This window comes from Mytilus trossulus, chromosome 14, assembly GCF_036588685.1.
Source record: "Mytilus trossulus isolate FHL-02 chromosome 14, PNRI_Mtr1.1.1.hap1, whole genome shotgun sequence".
In the NCBI taxonomy this organism is placed as follows: Eukaryota; Metazoa; Mollusca; class Bivalvia; order Mytilida; family Mytilidae; genus Mytilus; species Mytilus trossulus.
This window is the reverse complement of record NC_086386.1, coordinates 73,616,194-73,638,336: the sequence shown is the minus strand read 5'-3', so window position 1 is coordinate 73,638,336 and position 22,143 is coordinate 73,616,194. Positions and strand designations below refer to the sequence as shown.

Below are 22,143 nucleotides of genomic sequence, written 5' to 3'. Positions count from 1 at the left end.
AAAAATGTAGACAGTAACTATTATAGAAGACTCTGAGCGGTATTATGGTATTTAAATGGTTTGTTAGTCCCAAATGGCTTCACCACAAGAGTCCTGTCAACCAAAGAAAAAGAAATCACGAACTAAAAGCAAGGATAAAAACGAGCCAAACGTGGGTGTGTTTGATTTGTCCGCCATTACATACTCACAACAAACATTTCCAATGAACAATAACATGTCCAGCCAGCCTTACATGAATAATATGAACAATATGACTAGAAACTATCAAAACATGCCTTTGCAAATGATGGCTTCTCCTTTTGTTACTTCACCAACCCAGCAATCGCAGATGGTACCCCCCTTTTTTCCATGCCATACACCAGCACCGGTAGTTAGCCCTCCATTATGGGCAACTGATTTAATGTCTAAATTTGATGCGTTATCAGTAAAAATGAACAGTATTGATGACATTAAAAGCTATGTAACTAATATTGACCGAAAAGTGACCGATATGAAAAGTGATATGGTTCATCTCTCCAAGCGTGTAAATGAGGTAGAAAATAGTCAATCTTTCATTTCGAAATCATTTGAAGAGAACATAAAAATGCACGAAAAAACAAACAAAAAAGTGGAATCAGATTTGAAGAAACTTACCTACGACTGTGCGTCACTACGTAAAGAATTTAATTCCATGAAAACCGAATCAAAAAATCTAGTTGAATCCAAAGAAAACTTAAATAAAATTGCCAAAGCAAATGAGAGGTTAAACAGTGATTTAGAAACAATCCAGCGCGAATCAATGCGTGACAATTTATTATTTCACGGTATAAAAGAGGTGACAGAGGAAAATTGCGCTGATCTCGTTAAACATGTGTGTGAATTTAACCTGGCGATCCATGATGATCTTTGTATAAAAGCTGCATTTCGACTTGGAAAGAAGGCTGAACCGTCAAATGAACATGATATTGGGCAGGAGCGTTCGAGGCCAATTCTGGTAAAATTTAACGATAGGCAAAAACGTGCTGGTATTCGAAAGAATAGTTACAAATTAAAGGGGGAGTCTATTTCAATTACGGATCAGTACCCAAAGTCAGTGGTGGATAAAAGAAAATCCCTTATTCCGTTGTTAAAAAAAGCTAGAGAGGCTGATGTTAAGGCAGTGTTAATTCGTGATAAATTAGTTATTGGAGATGTATTTTATTCAGGTGGGCCAATTGAAGTGGCCATTGAAAATGCTAAAAAGAGGAAATTGAAAAAACAACCAAGTGAGTCTTTAAATATTGAAAATGATACCGCTGCCGCCGGTAGTGAAATTCATAGTGATATGATCACGGCATAGGATCCGTCGGAAATTTCAGTTACAAATATCAAATGTTTATCATGGAATGTGAATGGTGGGTTTGAGGCGAAAATTAAAGATGTAAAATTTAAAATTTTTGTATGCACTTATGATATTGTGTTTTTAGAAGAATGTTGGATAAATAATACATGTGATGTGGAAATTGATGAGTTTATTTGTAAAGCAATCCCATTGTCAAAAAAGAAATATAAACAAGGTTGTGGTCTCTTTGTAATGATTAAAAAATCTATTGCTTCATATGTGAAAATAATTGAAATATCGTATGAAACATTTGTATGGGTTAAAATATCTAAAGAACTAACTGGTACTGAAAATGACTATATAATTTGTAATGTATATTTACCACCATATAGATCTTCGTTTTTCAAGGTACATGATGTGGACTTATTCTATGAACTGGAAGCACAAATCATCAAGTACTCTGAAGAATGTCCGAATATTTTTGTTTTTGGTGACTTTAATGCAAGAACTGCTCATTTAAATGATTTTGTAGAAAATGATTTATTACATGATAGTATTTTAGATAGGGTTGGTGAATTGTTTGCTTATGTTGCTGACGAGACTTTGCCAGACCGGAGTAATCCTGATCCTGGAACTAATGACTATGGAACAAAACTCATCAACCTTTGTAAATGTAGTGGTCTCCGAATTCTTAACGGCCGCCATGAAGGTAGTCTCGCTAATGATTATACATACAGCGGTCCAAAAAGGTATGAGCGTAATAGACTATTTATTAACTAGATCAAGTAATTTCGACATTGTGTCAAAATTCATAACTTGTAATTTTACTACATACAGTGACCATGCACCCTTGCATATTCAATTCAAGACTAATTTTTCTATTAATGTAATGGTGTACAGTCCAATTTTGTGGATGCTGAAGCATCCAAATTTTTTCGATGGAATGAGGAATATAAGGATATGTGTCGTAATGCACTTTTAATAAACTCTGACAATATAAAATCGACACTCCAGAATATAGAAGCTGAGTCTCAGGATGAAATGGATTCATGTGTGAACGATTTTACCCATCAATTCATTGACATTATGGCGCCATTTTTTCAACAAAGTCAGAAAAGTGGTACTGAAATGAAACGAAATCATAAACAGAACTATAAGCATATTGATAAGCCTTGGTTTGATATACAGTGTAAAGAACTTTATGTTAATTACTGCAAAACTTTATCTATATTTAATGGAAATAAATCAAAGAAAAACCATATTGAATTAAATCGTGTGAAGAAGACATATAAAGATTATGAACGTAAACGTAGACGTATATATATGCGACAAGAAGGTGAAACCCTTTGTAAGTTAAGGAAGAACAATCCTAAGAAATTTTATTCTGTATTCAAAAAAAGGAGAAAGGTCAACAGTGATCTAATAGTAACTGATTTTTTTAAATATTTCAAAACTCTAGTATCTGATAGTAAAGAGCACAACAGTAGACCAGAAATGCCAGATAATGTGTGTATTTTTGAAGAACTGGATATGGATATAACCATTGATGAACTTATTAAAGCTATACATGACTTAAAACGCGAGAAAAGCCATGGTCCAGATGGTTTGTTAAACGAATTTTTCATTGAGTTTAAGGACCTTGTGCTGCCTTATATAGGTACTATTTTCAATGCCGTTTTGAGCTCTGGATATTTTCCGTCCACTTGGTCTGATGCTATTCTAGTGCCAGTATTTAAATCCGGGGATGCGAACGACCCAGCAAATTACCGTGGTATAAGTCTTGTCAGCAATCTAGGTAAACTATTCACTACTATTTTGAATAGTAGATTATTAAAATGGGCATCAATGAACGATATTTTATCTGATGCACAATTTGGTTTCCGTTATGGTTACAGTACAGTAGATGCTGTGTTTTGTTTATATTCTGTCATACAAAATTCTTTTTGTAAAGGTAATAGATTATACTGTTGCTTTGTTGACTTTTTAAAAGCGTTTGATACAGTTGATCGTCTATGTTTGTGGTACAAGATTTCTAAATTAGGAATCAGAGGGAAATTGCTTAATATTTTAAAATCAATGTATAACAATGTAAGATCTTGTATTAGATTTGATGGATTTAATTCAAAATACTTTTCTAATAATCTTGGCTTAATGCAAGGGGAAGTTCTTTCCCCTATTTTATTTTCATTTTATATCAATGACTTTGAGAATGAATTTATTGATAATGGTAACTGTGGACTTGAATTTCAGGACATAACACTTTTTTTATTAATGTATGCTGATGATATGATTTTGATGTCAGAATCAATCCAAGGCTTACAAAATATGTTAAATACTTTATCTGGTTATACTGAGAAATGGGGTCTTTCAGTTAACACCAAAAAAACAAAGATAGTAGTTTTTCGTAAAGGTGGGAAAATTAGTCTTACTGAGACATGGATTTATAATGGTAAACCATTAGATATTGTAGATCATTTTTGTTATCTGGGTGTGTTATTTCATTATAATTGTAAATTTTATATTACTCAAAACCACTGTGCTGAACAAGGCAGGAAAGCTATGTTTAGTATGAGGAAAAAGGCATTATCCTTATACCTGAACACTGTTACTTCTATAAGTTTATTTGACACTTATGTATGTAGTATTTTAATGTATGGTTGTGAAGTTTGGGGTGTTCATAGAGCACCAAATGTAGAAAAAGTTCATTTGGACTATTGTAAAACATTACTAGGTGTCAAGAGATCCACTTCTAATGTAATGGTATATTATGAATTAGGAAGATTTCCATTGTTATATGAGCGAAATTTTAGGATGCTCAAATTATGGACTAAAATTCACGGTAGTGAAAATTGTATTATAAAGTCTTGTTACAAAGAACTAGTAGCAAATAGCAATAAATGTAAAAACTGGGCCACTTGTATTAAAACAATTTTATATGATCTTGGTATGAATTATTATTGGGACAACCTATGGGTACTTTGTTTGGATAGTTCATTTTTACAATTATCCAAACAACGAATATATGATCAAGCTAAACAAGAGTTGCATTTTACGCTTGAAACATCACCAAAGTGTAGATTATATAAGTTTATTGTGTCAAATGTAGAATTACAATTTTATTTACAAAAATGTATTCCTGTAATAGCTCGTAAATGGATAACGAGAATTCGCCTATCCTCACATAATCTATGCATTGAAACTGGTCGTTTTTTTGGAATAAGTATAAATAGTAGAATGTGTATTGTGTGTGATAAAAATGTAGTAGAGGATGAATTTCATTTTATTTTACAATGTACAAATTATAATGATATACGTAAAAAGTTTATCAAGAAATATTATTGGACTAGACCGTCAACTTATAAATTAGTACAATTGCTTTCTGTTGAAAACACTAAGGAACTCTGTAATTTAGGAAAGTACTTACTCTATGCATTTAAGTGCAGGAATAATATTTAAGATCTATATGTTTATTATATGTAGTATGAAACTCACAAACTGTATAATATGTAACTGATATTTCTGACGTTTGTTATTTATGTGTATGTTAACGCTATACAACTTGTAAACTGTATATTTATGCATATTATACTGATAAACTGTATTGTTCAAAGTAAATAAAGAATTATCAGATTCTACTGATCATGTGTGAAGTAATTAAATGTATACAAACCACGCCCTTTACTGAGAGGTAATTGATAATCAGATTCTACTGATAATTGAGATTATGAACTGAGACAACTAATTAAAAAACAATATCATAGCTTAAACTCAAATATATTCGTACTATATAAAGGCGTAGATTCTAATTGTTGAATTAAATAGGAGAAAAGATTTGGAAATAATTCGCATTGGGGTAATTTGTGGTCTGGATTCCATTGATGATCCATACACAATATTTCATATACTGATGGTAGATTGCAAAAAAGAATCTATCAAATGGAAACTGCCATATTTGTCAAAATGACAACAACATAGAAACCATGCAATACTTATTTTTTTAGTTGTTGTATACCAGGGCCCAGTTGTTCAAAAGTGTCGTTTGCCTTAACGATGATTAAGGCTAACGAGTCGTTAAATCTTAACTAAGTCGTTAGCTAACATATGCGTTAAAATGTGTTGTTCAAATTTTTTTAACGACAATGTTAACTAACACTGCGTTAAGAGTCGTTAAATTTTTTGTCGTTAAAATGTTACCCATAATGCACAGAAAATCTTCACTTCCTGTTACCAAGATGGCTGAATTGTCTGCCAAAAAATTGCCTAGGGACAGAAAAGCTAATTTCACATCAATTGAGGCCAACCTTATAAGTTCCAGAGTTACTCATGAGTTAGAGTTATTGAAAGGGGGATTTTCCCCAGAAATTACTAACCAGAAGAAGAATGAGCTTTGGAAACTCATTACAGAGGAAGTCAATGCGTTGGGTGTTTGTATGAGGAGTGAGACAGAAGTCAGGAACAAATACCGCAATATGTGTCGGGGTGCGAAAGAAAAGTTCACAAACAACAGAAAGGAAATGGGCAAAACTGGAGGTGGACCACCACCCACACAGCTAACTGTTGCCGAAGAAAATATAGTAAATGCTATGAGGGATAGTGCCTCATTCATTGGAGTTGGTGGCTTGGAGACAGAAATAACTTGCAATGGTATGTTTTTTTTAAATTCAATTTAATTTTTACTCTTATTTCATTCTTTAATTTGAGTTAAAAACTTTGATTTTAACCTGTAGATATAGAAAATAAGTTTACGCTATCGGTCGTCTGCTTTGACAGAAGGGTTTCCCATAGCATGGGATTTCCTCGCTTTAAATATATTTGACCTTGACTTGTTCTAAAAATATATACATGTCCAACTACTTTTAAATTTTCATTCTTATGCGCAACTAGTGATCACTTGTACATAAAGGATTGAATTATTCACTTACACTTTTTGCATTTGGATATCCTTGAAACAGTATGTAACCTTTATTAATCTTTATTTTGATTGCACAACCTACTTTTACCATCGTGTTGTTTTTTGTTTTGCTATTGCCGCTTTTTTGTCCCTTGCAACATTGAAAAGATATTTTTAACGGAGATATGACTTTAAAAGAATTTGAAACTGTTTTAAAGTGATGAAACTGTTTAAATCAATTAAAATAATAACTTATTAAGTTTAAAATATATAATTTCATGTACAGATAAGAACTTATCAGTTGCTTACACCATAGAAGAAAGACTATAGTCTGTTTCTTATATCTGATCATATCTTGTAAATGAATAATCTAAGAGTTATTCCTCTTTGTACTTCTGTTTTCAAAATAAAAAAAATCAGTTTACTTTCAAAGTGGCCTTCTTAAACTGAAAAAAAACTTCGGCTCATGGGATATAAACACTAAGCCGGGAATGTAACATTATATACCTTGTCTGAGACCTGAATAACTTATAATATAGTATAATTGCATGAGTGTTATATACTATATGTTTATGCTTTCACATTTGTTCTCAACCATTTCATAGGTCATTTGTAAAAAAAGTTAAAAAAAATCAGAATAATTTACTTTGAAATAAAACCATTTTTTCCCCTCACATGTCACCTATGAAAAATTCAGGTCATTGTCCGTATGTTAATATATATATTAAAAAAGAAGATATGGTATAATTGCCAATGAGACAACTGTACATAAAAGACCAAAAAGATAACTGTACAACCTTAAACAATGAGCAAAGTCCATACATCATCGCCAGCTATAAAAGGCTCTGAAATTATCTATTTGTATAGATTTGTTCCTACTAAGAATCTTTACAAGAATTTCTATTCCTATTTCTTTACTTGATATTTTAGAAGCAATTTCCACCACAAATGGAAGCCAGTCTCAATGCACTGCCACAGCTACCCCCAGACCTACAGGAGAAGAATCTGTCTGGATGAGAGCCTTAGACAGACATCATGCAAACTTGCAGAACAATGAGCAGACCTGCCCTGTAGCCGATGATGCTGAAGGGACTGATAGAAATGCCACATCTCCAGGACCAAGTATTTCAGCATCTTCCCAGGCAAAAAGATCTTCAAGTTCATGCAGGTAATGTTACTACATATTTACCACAAGAAATTTCTTATTTCATGACATCTGGGGTATGATTGTCAATAGGACATCTATCTAGCAAAGTTATAATAAAGTGCATGGGTATAAGCTATAAGGTAACTGTGCAGCCCTCGACAATGATAAAAACCGATAGCGTATAAAAGCCCATGCAATGGATTAAAAAAAAAGGCAAAGTTAAAATAAAGTGGATGTAAGCTATAAGGTAACTGCGCAGCCTTCGACAATGATAAAAACCCATACCTTATAAAAGACCATGCAATGCCAATGGATTAAAAAAAAGGAAAATTAGAAAATCAAAAAAATACAATATGAATGAAAAACCACTGACCTTCACAGATTACTGAGAGAGTGTGTGAGCACTCAACCTTTTTTTAAGGGGGGGGGATTTTGTCCTGCCTTGATTGTTGTTGTAATTTCTGTCTTGCCTCTTAATTTTTCAATCTTTTTGGTCCGGTCTTCTTTTCTCTTTAGATTACCCGGTGCGTGACTTTTTTTACATAAATTGTCATCCTGCCTTTTTCTTGTAAAGTGTTTTATCATGACATTTTTTACTTCTTCTCAAAATTCCTGTCATGCCTATTTTTTTCTAATTTCGTCGAGACCCCCTTCTCCAACCTAAACAAAAAGGCTCCCTAACTTTGATGCACACCTCGTGGTACCAAAAATTCAAATAAGTAGACAAAAAAAGAAATAATTGTTCCATTATAATACAACTGATGAGACACCCTCTAGGAAAAAGGGACTGTTAAATTTAAAGTGGGCAGAACTTGATTATGCCCCAATTAACTTATAATGTTTTTTTATACAGTAATTATTTTGAATGTGGTGTGTTTTTTTTCTTGCAGCATACAGCAGACACCCAGCAAGAAGAAAAAGACAGCTGAAGATGTGTATACATTACAATGTGCAGTTCTTGAAAAGGAACTAGAGAAGAATACACTACAAGTAGATCTGTTGAGGAAATTGCTTAGCAAATATGACAGTTTAGATTCTGATGCCTTGGAACTATTGTCAGTTTTAGGGCAGTGATTGTTAAAACATTTAGAAAACTTTTTAAGTTGTTAGATATTTAAATGTTTGAATCTATTTACTGAAATGATTGACTTGTTTTAATTGTTTTTTTCCAAATTTCTATGTTTATTACAAAATCAAATTATTAAAATACTGCATATATTATATTGATAGATTTTTCTATTAACACACATTGTATGTATGAATTCTTTGTGATTGAAATTGATGATTACATAACTTATAAATGAATACTGTCAGCAATTTGGATTTTTTGTTGTTTTGTTTTGTCATTTTTGTAGCCTTATCAATGAAGATAAGATATCAATGTATTAACATGTTGATGTCAAATATGATAATTTCAAGCTGGTAATTAGATGATAATTCCAATACTGAGTCTTATTTCACCAACAACGTTTCTGTATATAAAGGAAATTAACTTTTTCAATGTTGATGGCTGTACAATTGCTCATATCCATATCATTTGAAGTATAGAAGATTTTATCTTATTGGCAAGCATACCAAATCTTCTATTTCCATTGTGGGTGCAAGATTTTGGCAATTGCCAAATATGATTTTTGTAACATTCAAAGCTAAACAATTCTATGAAATCGTAAATGATCCTGGTACTTAAGTTTCTTGGATTACAATATATAAAAATAAAGAAAGTGAAAGAGATGTTTTAAATTTAATGACGGTTAAAATAAGTGTCAGCAATGTGCTCCCTTATCCCTCTTCCATCCTGTTGTCCATTATAGTTGTTTCCATTTTCAACATCCTCATTAACAAGTTCATCAGCTACATCTGGCTCATTTAGCTGTATGCAGATGTTGTGTAGGATTCCACAAACCATTACTATTTTGGTTACCTTTTTGGGATCCATACGAATCTGCAAAATTTAAAAAAAATTACCATGCAGGGTTACACAAGACACTAGATTGTGTGGTTGAAGGACGTAATAAGATGCAATGAAGTCGTAGTGTGGTTTTTTCTCTCTGGGACCAGTGATCCATTTGTGCAATCTGTTGGTAACAGTCTCAAAAAATGTATAAGTTAGTAATATTAAGTTTAAATAAACAAAAATTTACCCATTTGGCAAATAGTTCCGGTTGATAACATAAAATAATATATATCTAAGACACAACTCCGGTGCAAATTTATTCAATATAGTATTGAGAGTGAGAGGGAGTGGAAAAGGAGGAGGGTGGAGGGTGGTTTTGTAATTTTCTTTAAAATAAATATTATGATTATAATTTGAAAGGAAAAATATACTCCAATCAAACAGAAGTAGTAATAAAATCATCTAAATAATAACTCACTTCAGAATGCAATATGTGGAACCTTCTCTTCCATCTGCCAAATGTTCTTTCAATAATGGATCTTGTGACTGCATGACATCTGTTGTACCTTCTATGGTGTTGTTCATTGGGGTTCAGAAAAGGTGTCATTAAAAAAGACCTACAGGGATAGCCACTATCACCAAGTAAGATGCCATTTTCCCAATTGCCATTTCTCTCCATGTGAGCACAAACCTGCATGAGCAAATATGTCTATTTTACAGAATATTATACAATACATAAATATAAATACAATACAAAAATATTTTTTTAAAGAATATACATGCATATCAATTTAGTTTGCATTGTTTAAAAGATTGACAATCATTGACAATCATACAACATTTAACCATTCTTATCCAGACATTTTTCATTCACTTTTTGCTGGCTGATATCAGGGACATAATATAATACAATATGTCTCTAAATATGATATAAACCAGAAACATTGAACATTTAAAAAATTGAAAATATTTTGCATCTTCACTTAGGTTGTCTACATAAAACAGAAATATATACCATCTGGGACTAATAGAATCAAATAAAGTAGTATTCTCAATGTTATGTATAAATTAATTATGATCTGTTTTTCATGATACTCCATTGTATTCTAATGACTAATGAAGCTGATTTAAAATAATTAATCAACCATTTACACTCACCTGTGATGTTCTGAAAACATGTGAATCATGACAACAACCTGGCCAATTTGCATTTATGTTTGTAAATCTACCTGAAAAAAATCAGTTAAAACATTATATAAAGCACTACATGTTTAAGTTACTTTTTGTCTATTAATTTTTTTCAAAAACTAGTATTAAACCTTAAGAAACATTTCCAAGAAAGGGAGGGGTCAAAGATTATAAACCCTAAGTCTTATTAATCCAGCGCCTTTTTTCTTAGTACAAAATGGAAAAAAAAGGGGGGTACTTATAAATAAGTTAAACATTCTTTTTGGAAAATATTTTTTTTAAGCTGAAAACTTTTTTTTTATTACAGTTACTGTATGGATTTTTTTTATCTAGGTCTGAAAGTAACTACATTAATATCAATTTTAATATAAAGACTTCGTTATATGGAACAGACTATAGTGAGACTGGTTTCTGAAATTTAATTCAGGGGAACAGCAGATTTGTTTACAATGTGACAGTTCAAAATTACATTATGTGAAGATGAAAACAGAAGAACATTACCCTTTGCATCACATACTGCTTGAACATTCAGGCTCAGGTAGCCTTTTCTGTTGATGAATGAAGGTTCGTCATGATGCGGTCTCTTTATTCTTATATGTGTCCCATCAATAGCACCCAAAATGTTTGGAAACCCAGCAAACTCGTAAAATTCAGCTTTGGTTTGGTTAAGGTTAGTAGGCCACTGAATGAACTCGTTCCTCTTTTCACAAAGGGCATCTAAAACAGAATCGACCACTCTTGAAACTGTGCTTTTGTCCAAACCTATAAAGTAGAGATACACAATTTTAGGGTAATGACTGCCCAATTACTTTGTAAACAAATATGGTACTGTAGTGCAGAGTATGGAAGAAACCAATACAACAATAAATGCATGTACATGTACACTATGAATTACCACTTTAGATCCTGCATAAAGTTCTCAAATTGAAATATTATATCATTAGAAAACAAGTGTAAACAGCTGAACCATTTAAAAGTATATAGTCTTACCTAATGTGTCACCTATGACCTGGAGGAAACTTCCACTGGCAAGAAATCTCAATGTCACCATTATCTGTTGTTCTACACTGAGGGCATGATTCCGGTTTGTCTGACGTGTCAAGCTGTCCCTTACTAGATCAGATAAGAATAAAATGCCTTCCCTCCCAAATCTGTAGCGGGCTCTAAGTTCTGTATCAGTGTAGTCTAGGGTAAGTTCTTCTTTGCTTCTAAAAGTTCTTTCTTTTCTTTGAATTGGTACATGAAACAAGGCTAAATCTAAGGCTGCCATCTTTAACGCTGCGTTAGGGGTTTAATCGAGGTATGTCAAGTGATTAAGTTTAACACAGATTTAACGACTGCGTTAAGCGTTAAAATTTTTGAACAACACTTAACGATTATGTTAAATTTAACGACTGGCTAACGACACTTTAACGACATCGTTAGCTTAACGACACTTTTGAACAACCGGGCCCAGGTAATTAGATATAGGAAGATGTGGTATGAGTACCAATGAGACAACTCTCCGTCAAAGTCACAATTTGTAAAAGGTAAACCATTATAATATTAGAGTACAGCCTTCAACACGGAGACTCGGGACACATTTACTTAGCAAGGTATGAAGGGCCACAAAATGACGTATGTTAAACAATTCTATCAGGAAAACCAACGGCCTTATCTATATAAAAACCGAGAGACAGTTAAAAATTTCACCAGTAAGCGACAACCAAGTCATGACTTAGGACAGGTGTAAACAAATGCCCTGGGTTAACATTTTCATAACGTTTTTCCTTAACCTGAAAAGGTAGTTTAACATTACAATATAGAAAGACAAACTACAAAAGATCAATTTGAAATGTGTTACTAGTAACTCGATCAAAAGGAGAAAATTAACCAATTCAAGTAAAAATACTCTGAACGAATAAATTTGATCTATGACACAATATGAATACAATATGTAAAGCAATTGCCAAAAAGACAACTATAACCTGGCACAAAATGGCGTTGAATAGAATAAAAGAGGAAAACAACACGTTTAATAACTGTTTTCGTCCGAGGCGTTTTTCTGGATTTACCTTCATCAGGAACGCTCAAAACCAAACATTTGATATCCGAAGATGGATTGATATTCAAAGATGGATAATTACCGAAAATCGTTGAAGAGCAATATGTCAAAAATACCTAAAATAAATTGCCAAATTCGTCTAAAGCCAACTTTGCCTGAGGGAGTTGAAACCTTATTTATATAATAATTTCAGAATTTATAAACGAACAAGTTTAGTGAAGTTTGTTACATCATGTCAGTATCGAAACACTGACTACTGAGCTGATGATAACCTCTGGGACGTCAATAACGTACAAAGGTAACTTCAAATACAATATTTTTTTTCAAGCACAATGAATGTGTTTTTTTAATATGATAGATGCTTTTTGTGCTTTTTTTGTAAATGTTTGTTTGTTTTAAGATTGTAACACAGTGATAACTGTTGTAACCATATTTTGACTATTTTACCAACTGTGTCTGTTTTGTTCACGCATCGTTGTAAAAAAATAACGGAATTTGATACGACTGTCATACAAGTGAGAGGTTTAGCGTTGAAAATCAGGTTCAATCCAACATATTCTACATTCGAAAATGCCTGTACCAAATCAGGAATATGATAATTGTTGTCCATTCGTTTAATGTGTTTTATCATTTGATTTTGCCATTTAATTAGAGGCTTTCCGTTTTGAATTTTTGTCCGAGTTCAGTATTATTGTGATTTTACTTTTGTTGTTAGTACAGAACTATTTTTTACCAAAATAAATTGTTGTTCATAGTATGAGAACATAAGTAACAATTCATTGTTATACTAAAACCAATAGGTGGTACGTACAAAAAAATAAGAGGAGATATAGCACAAAACAAACAAACATTACATAATAAAAATGCATTACAAATTGTGTCAACTAGTCAAATCGACACGAAAGTACGATTTGAAAGTTCATTTTAAACACGCTTCAAGTAATAATTAATACTTAGTAATACTTTAAGGTAATTAAATATGGCATATTTTGGCATTAATATTAATTAACCATATAGGATATTTGCATATGAAATAAACACGTTTATTCTTAAACTAGTTGTTGGCATGATACGGGTTATGTTCATCTCATATATTTTATGATGGTATGATACTGAACCCCGAAACGGACGGGTGTGCTTGATATTCATATGACGAAGACATAATCTTTCAATCAGTTTAATTATGGATGGAGCTGGCATGTCAGTTACTGCTAGTAACTTGTTAATTTATGTATCATTGCCATTTTGTTTAGTTTTTTATGACTTATCCTGACATCGGACTCGGATTTTTTTTAAACTTGATTTGGATTGTGCGTATTGCTGTGTGTTTGTTTTTTTCTACATTGGCTAGAGGTATACGTGCCTTTGTTAGTCTTGTATGATTTTTGATTATAATTTCTTTTATATATTTTGGAGTTTAGTATGACGTCCATTATTGAGGATTCATCTATTTTCGTGTGTAATAATTTATGTGGTTTGAGAAAAACTTGCATTTTCGTGGATATTCAATGTTGTTGTTTTGGCAAAGACTGCATGCATTCCTTTAGAAATTTGTAATTGGTTGAAGATTTAACCATTTAATTTGCCTGTGCCCACGAAATCAACGAAAATTGGTATATAACGAATAATAATGAATACACAGTATCACTGAACTAGCTCACATTTTTGATTAGGGGCCAACTGAAGCACGTCTCCAGATGAAAGATTTTCTCGATGTATTGAAGACCCATTAGATGTCTTCGGCTGTTTTCTGGTCTTTGGTCGGTATGTTGTATCTTCAACACATCCCCATTTCCATTCTCAATTTAATCACCCAATAAGACAGGAATAAATGATTCCATTATAGAAAAAGGCATGGTGTAGAAATAAACACTGGAAAATTCAAATATGACAATTTTCTAAACAAAATTATTACATATCATAAATGGAATCTCTTGAAAATCATGAATTCAATAATAAAAAAAAACCACACACACAAGATTAAGTTCCAGATTTTGGACAGGCGCATAACCGAGCGGAGTTAAACCTGTTGTTAGATCTCCACTGTCCCCTATACCTCTAGCCAAAGTGAAACAAACACTTGTGCAATAATACGCACAGTAAAACTCAGTTTAAGTCAGAGTCCGATGTTAGAACAGGTAACAGAAGAAACTTAGCAAAACAACAATGATCAACATAAATTAACAAAGTACTTCTAGCAGTAACTGACATGCCATCTCCAGACCTCAGGTAAACTAATTGAAAGATTATGCCTTCACAATATGAAAATCAAGCACAAAAAGATCATAAAATATGCTCGTAATATGCCAAAAAATGTGTTTATTTCCTAGACCCTATGAGCGAATCAATATTGACTGCCAAAAATACCTCGATCTTAAATAACTTGATAATAGTATCGTTACTTTTAAATGATACAAAGAATTAGCCTTGTGTGTACGTTCAAATGTGTTGTATTGAAGCTAGAGTAAAGAGTCACTGCTTCTACAACGTTAGCGTGTAGATTTATTTTTTATACATATTATAAATCCAAGGTGAATAAAGGCAATAGTAGTATACCGCTATTCGAAATTCATAAATCGATTGACAAAAAAACAAATCCGGGTTACAAACTAAAACTGAGGGAAAATTTAGCCTTCTATCACCCTGTGTAGATTTTTTTTAAATGGGCCCCTCAGACTGGGTCGATGCCATTGCTGGTGGAGTTTAATTTCCCCGAGGGTATCACCAGCCCAGTAGTCAGCACTTCTATGCTGACATGAGTTATCATTGATATTGTCATATTTATAAATTAACTGTTTACAAAACTTTTGAATGTTTGAAATACTATTATAAAAAAAGATGTGGTATGATTGCCAATGAGACAACTATCCACAAAAGACCAAAATAACACAGACATTAACAAGGCTTTTCAACCTCAGGAATAGATTACCTTAGCTGTATTTGGCAAAACTTTTAGGAATGTTGGTCCTCAATGCTCTTCAACTTTGTACTTTATTTATCCTTTTTAACCCTTTCTTTTTGGATTTGAGCGTCACTGATGAGTGTTTTGTAGACGAAACGCGCGTCTGGCGTAAATACAAGACTTTATCCTGGTATCTATCATGAGTTTATTTACAACCACTGGGTCGATGCCACTGCTGGTGGAGTTTTAATTCCCCGAGGGTATCACACGCCCAGTAATCAGCACTTCTGTGCTGACATGAATTATCATTGGTATGGTCATATTGATAAATTAACTGTTTACAAACTTTTACATGCTGCATGATCCCCTCATGGGCACAATATTATCAAACCAAGCTCCAACATATTTCTGAATGCTGCATGATCCCCTAATGGACACAATATTTTCAACCCGAGCTCCGACTTACTTTTAAATGCTGCAAGATAAGTTAAAAGAAGCAAATATCAATTTTCAAGTCTTTAAACCGGCTTTGCATTTAGCATAATAGCTCTTGCATTCGAATGGAAGCACACAACCACGAGATTTCTGAATGCATTTGTTAAAAGCAATCGAACTTAGATTTTATTGATGTTCTCCATCTGAAAGTAACACTGAGGCCTTAGGCCTAAAATAAAATTTCATTTGTTTGGCATTGCCGCCCGACCCACTGAAAATCTTGCCGCCCGAATAATTTTATTGGTGTTTCAAAATTCCTATTTTTTTAATTTAAAAAAATCGGAAAATTCCCGGAATTTTGATCATATCCGCGGAGTTTGTTTCCAGGCTTTGCTTATTTCAAATCATGATCTTTAAAGTGTTTGATGTACACTATATTCAGAGCAAGCTCTTGAATGACATAGATTAGAAAAAAGTCTGCCAAAAATGTCAAAAAGACAGGCAGTGGATAGCATCCCCTAATGCTCCATTCAAGGGAGAGGGATGTTTTATTAAAACATAAGATGTTCATCTAATCTTTACATGGAACATGGATTGATGTTCTGAAAGGCCTTGTAGAGAACTCAAATGTCGTCTTTGGTAAAGCTGACAGTGACACTATTGTTGGTGTCTGCTTTGCATCCTCACTTCATGGGATAGAAGCTTTTCACCAAGACATGACAGAACAAACATCTGTAGCTTTAACCTTAAAAAGATCTCTTGAATATGTGAAATCTATCATTTTTCTTGAACCAGATAACAAAGCATGTTGCCATGTAAATTCCAAAACAATGCATTCTTTGACCTATAAATTATTTACTTTTACAAATTGTGACTTGGATGGAGAGTTGTCTCGTTGGCACTCATACCTCATCTTTTTATATCTATTCAAAATGATGCCTTGGATTGATGACTGAAAGGTGTACCTGCATGCACAGTCGCCTAAAGATTTCATAATTATAGCTAACAAAATAGGGGAAATAACATATTTTTACTTTAATAGTGCTAAAAATATTTTATTTCCCCCATTTTTTCGCTATAATTGTAATTAATACTACTAAAAATATTCTATTTCCCCTATTTTTCTGCTCTAATGATGAAATCGTCAGGTGACTGTGTTGCATGAAAGCACCAAAGCTAAAAGACCAATACATGTATGGTCCCAGATTTACAGGTTTATAGTAGTTTTGTACCTGTAGAGGTTAGCCTGGTACAAAACATACATATTTTAAAGACTAGCCTCTTGTGTGTATCACAAACTTAAAACCCAACCCCTCTTTTCTTAACATGTATAAGATAAGTCTTAAAACAGAAAAGATATCTGACAGCAACATATTTATAAATATTGTCTGGCATTCATGTCTGTTCTTGTGCCAACCTTCTAAATTTGTAATATTTTGCTATCCTCAAAAGCTAATTAGGGTCTGAAGTGGCTTTGATTGTTTTCTAGTTCGACAAAATTTACATGTATCAATGCTAGTCTATCACCTCTAGGTATAAGTTTGCAACCACAACATTAAGGTTAGATTGTTAAGACATTTATGATGAGGTTCCTCTGTGCACTTCACTTTCATCCACTTCTAAACTGATTGTCATGAACTTGCCAATATGGTGTAGAAAGTTAATTTTAAATCCCATCAAACAAGCAAACAATGAATCAAAGCTTAAATCATCTATGTACAGGGAGCTGTAGTGGTCGAACTGATTAAAATATGACAAGTTTACCAAACTGAAGTCAACTTCAAGATGTGACATTAAGCCTCTGTTCAATAGACAGTCCCACAATAACGATTCAATTTTCATGTCTAACATGTTATATGGTTAATGTCAGTTCCCTACCACAGATCTGTTTCTGATGGGTACTTTGGTTTACCCCTCGAAAAACACTGAATGTCTGACATGAAATTACCCATATGTTGTAGAATGTGACATTAACCCCTATCAAAGAAACCATCAGTTTGTGCACACAACTGCAAAATGCTGCACTGCTTTTGGCTGTGATCTAGAGTCAAAATTATTATGGTAGCAATATATATATATATATAGTTTTTAAATGTAATAATAAAAAAAAACTACCTACCTACCCAACTGCTGATGGTGTGAGTCGGCAATGCCAAACAAACAATTTTTTAAGGGTGGCCTTATTAACAATTTTTGGTGTCAAATAACAATGCGTTGTAGTGCTGTTGCAATTAACAAATGATTCCATAACTAGCTGGCTGGTAAAAAACAAACTAACTTTATTAAGGAAAATAAAACAGAGCATCAATAGGTTTAATAGCCGATGTTTGATCTTTCTTGGTTTGCATTGGAAGAAACAGCTTTTTTACGTATGGTATTTGTCGAAAACTGATAGTTTATCCCATTTTCAGGCTTTCAATTCGCCTTTTTAGAATCTAAAGGACTATGGATATTCTCATTGTTCGTACACCAAAATGAAAAGAACGTTACGTCATTGGCTGAATTTCAATTGTTTAGAACGTTTTAAACCAATCACAATGTTTAAGTGTTCGCTTTTGAAAATATTTCTAAGAATGCATTAGATTCTGAAACGGCGAAATACCACTGTTACATATAGAGACTTCAGTCTTTCTGGGATAGTTGTCTCATTGTCCCTCATTCCAGATCTCCTCATTAAAACATTAATTACCTGAAATCAATAAGGAGTGGGTTTTTTTACTCAGACACAATTTTTACTCCAAACTTTGTCAATAACTTAATTATGACTCAAAAAGATTACTTTTTGAATAAAACTTCCCAAAATTTTAGTATTTTATAAATAGGCACTGTAAATTTGTCCATATAATCAGTATAAAATTTTCATCTCAATATTCTGTTGAGAAAACCTGACAGCAGATCCCAAGCATTCTTGCGTCGTGTTATTATATGACTATCACTCAACCAAATTGAACTTTTAGGCATCTCAGCCAAAAATAAGATGCAATGCGCCATCATGTTTATTGCACTGTTTATTATAATGTTCTAAAATGTTGCACTGCAAAGCCAAAATGATTGATGCATGTACTTGCATGGTATATTGTTCTACTCCTATTCAACTAAAATTAACATTATCTAAAATTTTCTTTTTTTGTTATCAAAAAGTAAAATCACAAAAATACTGAACTTAGAGGAAGATCAATTGGGAAAGTCCATAATTCTCATGGCAAAATCAAATAACAAAACGCATCAAAAAACGAACGGACAAGAACTGTCATATTTCTGACTTGGTACAGGCATTTTCAAATGTAGAAAATGTGGATTAAACTTGGTTCTATAGCGCTAACCCTCTCACTTTAATGACAGTCTCATCAATTTCCGATATTTTTACATTGATGCGTTAAATAAACAGACACAATAAATATAATAGTCAAAATATGGGTACATCAGTCATCATCGTTTAACAATTTTAAAAGGAACAATTTAACAGAACACAAAAACATTTACTATCTACGAACACATTTATTGATTTGAGTGTCTGACGTCAGAAAATTTTAATACGTCACACAACAGATATCACTTTGGAGCAGGATCTGCCTACCCACTCATGAGCACCTGAGATCACCCCCAGTATTTTGTGGGGTTCGTGTTGCTTAGTCTTTAGTTTTCTATGTTGTGTCGTCTGTACTATTATTCGTTTGTTTGTCTTTTTATTTTTAGCCATGGCATTGTCAATTTATTTTCGATCTATGTGTTTGACTGTCCCTCTGGTATCTTTCGACCCTTTTTTTTTATCAAAAATACATAAAATACGGATAAAAGATTTTATTATGATTCTTTTTTTGTCTAATGGTTATACAATAAACAAGCTATATTTCTATATAAATATAATGAAAACAATATAGAACTTCAACTAACGATTGGTAACAAGATTTGTTATAACCTTTTAACTGTAAACTTCAGTCTGTATTGCTGACATGACACCTAAGAACAGTTTTAGCTTCATGTTGAAAATTGACATTGTTACAATAGAATTTATCAATAATGCAGTGTAATCTTTGTCAGGACTACATGAGCAATATATATATTTGGATCATTTTTTTTAAAGATACTCCATTTAAGATCTAGATTATATATAGAAAAATGATAATTTCAGAAATGAATAACAATTCAATCTGACTATAAGGTTTCAAAGGAAGTGATTTTGAAAAGTTGAAAATAAATTAATAAATATACTACAGCCAATGGACATAAAATGATGACAAATATAAAATAGCTTTCATATGTAATATGGAATGTAATACAATTGTACCAAAACCAATTATGTGCCACTGTCACATGTTCTCAAAAGACCTTAAAAAATGATAATATACAAACGAAGATGTGGTATGATTGCCAATGAGACAACTATCCACAAAAGACCAAAATGACACAGACATTAAAAACTATAGGTCACCGTACGGTCTTTAACATTTTTTTAACATAGGAATATACTTGTAATTCATATCAATATAATTAGTTCTTTAAATTTTCCTCTTTGTTAGTAAATCAATGACACAGAGGTATAAAAAAATTATATGATGTAACATGTAATATAAATAGTAAAATGGAAAATTTAAAACTTAAGGTGGTACCTAACACTACAAGGAGATATCTCTGTAAAATCAGCCAAACGTTTTAATTACGTTGTGTTGTTAACGCAATATTAAGCTTCTCAATTATCAAAATTAGTGTTCGTCAAACTGCTATATAGCCAGTGTAATTTTTCTGATAAAATGGTTGGTTCATATTTTTTTTTATTTTTTTTTTTGTCAAAGGGTCAAAGTAAATACTTTCTTGAAAATTTATGAAAATTAAAAGAGCCAAATAAATTTTAGTAAAGGTGTTGGGTACCACCTTTAATGGGTTATAATACAAATACAATAATTAATATTAAGCATTAAGTTTGCAAGAAAGGTCTTTGAATCTATAAAATGTCAAGATATGAATATAAATGATAAAATTGATATCTGGCTTCTCAATCTCGTGAAAACAAAATGTTTATGCATTGCAAAGGAAGTAAATGTCACCAAGCATATACTGTGTATTCATTATTATTCGTTGGATACCAATTTTCGTGGATTCTGTTACCCTTGGAGCACAAATTCCAATATACAACGAATGACAAATTATCTATATAAATGAATAATGACTTTTGCAATTCCATGAAATCAAATATCCAGGAAAGTTCAACTCTTAAAAACTAGTACCCATGACAATGATGAATCCTCAGTTATGTGTGATACCACTTCTTACAGTAATATCTTCCAAGATTCAGTAATTAGTCAAGTACTTGTCCAAAGAATCTTGACATTTTATGTTGTCATATCCATCTAATCAATCAAAATCTTCTTTGAGGTTTTTGTACATTTAAGGTTGTTGTAAAACACTGAACACTATAAAAACTAGTCATGATTTGATTGGTTGCTTGTTCAAAACTGAGCCATACGTTATATCTAATTACATTACGGTTTTGTTGTTCTGAAGTTTATGGTATTTTCTTTACAGCAACTTATCTGTGTTATAAAGTCCGTTAACACAATTTATAAGAGTATGATTTGTTTAATGTAGGAAAGTAGGAATAATAGGACAAAAAACATAACATACCATTGACGTGAAAAAATGACACATATATATAACACATGTGGATTCTACATATTTAACATAACAAATGTGGCATCTAAAAAAATTATACACTTCAACATAATCATACTAGGAATCTTAAATACCACACGTTGCATCTTTAGGGTAATCTACACCACATCAAATCCATATAAAAAATCTGACATTATAAATGTGACATCTACAAAGAACACACTGAAACGAATCCATCTAAGAAATCTGATATAACACATGTGAAGTCTATAAAGAACACATTTAAATAAATCTATAAAAAAATATCTGACATAATTTATGTGATATCTACAAAGAAAACACTGAAACAAATCAATATAAAAAATCTGACATAACACATGTAATATTTACAAGGAACACTCTTAAATAAATCCATATAAAAAATCTGACATAATTTATTTGATATCTACAAAGAACACACTGAAACAAGACCATATAAGAAACCTAACATCGACAAATGATACACTGAAACAAATTCATATAGAAAATCTGACATAATACATGTGATTTCTACAAAGAACAGATTCAAGCAAAACCCTATAAAAAGAACTGACATAACACATGTGATATCTTCAAAGCACACACTGAAACAAAACCATATAAAAAGAACTGACAAAACATATGTGATATCTACAAAGAACATAATGAAACAAAACCATATAAAAAATCTGATATAACACATGTGATATCTAC

General features: G+C 32.2%; 2 protein-coding genes across 2 annotated transcripts; one reads left to right on the top strand and one right to left on the bottom strand.

Moving 5' to 3' along the window:
- The first annotated feature begins 5,329 nt into the window (after window positions 1–5,329).
- Window positions 5,330–8,479, top strand: LOC134696822 (uncharacterized). The gene is made up of 3 exons (XM_063558775.1): window positions 5,330–5,944; window positions 7,122–7,359; window positions 8,229–8,479. Exons 1-3 carry the CDS (start codon window positions 5,440–5,442, stop codon window positions 8,410–8,412), a joined length of 927 nt encoding a protein of 308 aa, XP_063414845.1. The 5' UTR covers window positions 5,330–5,439; the 3' UTR covers window positions 8,413–8,479.
- Window positions 8,480–9,079: 600 nt separating this feature from the next.
- Window positions 9,080–11,857, bottom strand: LOC134698048 (putative nuclease HARBI1). Its single transcript, XM_063560336.1, has 5 exons — window positions 11,411–11,857; window positions 10,922–11,182; window positions 10,391–10,461; window positions 9,711–9,923; window positions 9,080–9,280 (listed from the first exon to the last, which is right to left on the bottom strand). The coding sequence occupies exons 1-5, from the start codon at window positions 11,688–11,690 to the stop codon at window positions 9,080–9,082; spliced, it is 1,026 nt and encodes a 341-aa protein (XP_063416406.1). The 5' UTR covers window positions 11,691–11,857.
- Between the last annotated feature and the right edge of the window lie 10,286 nt (window positions 11,858–22,143).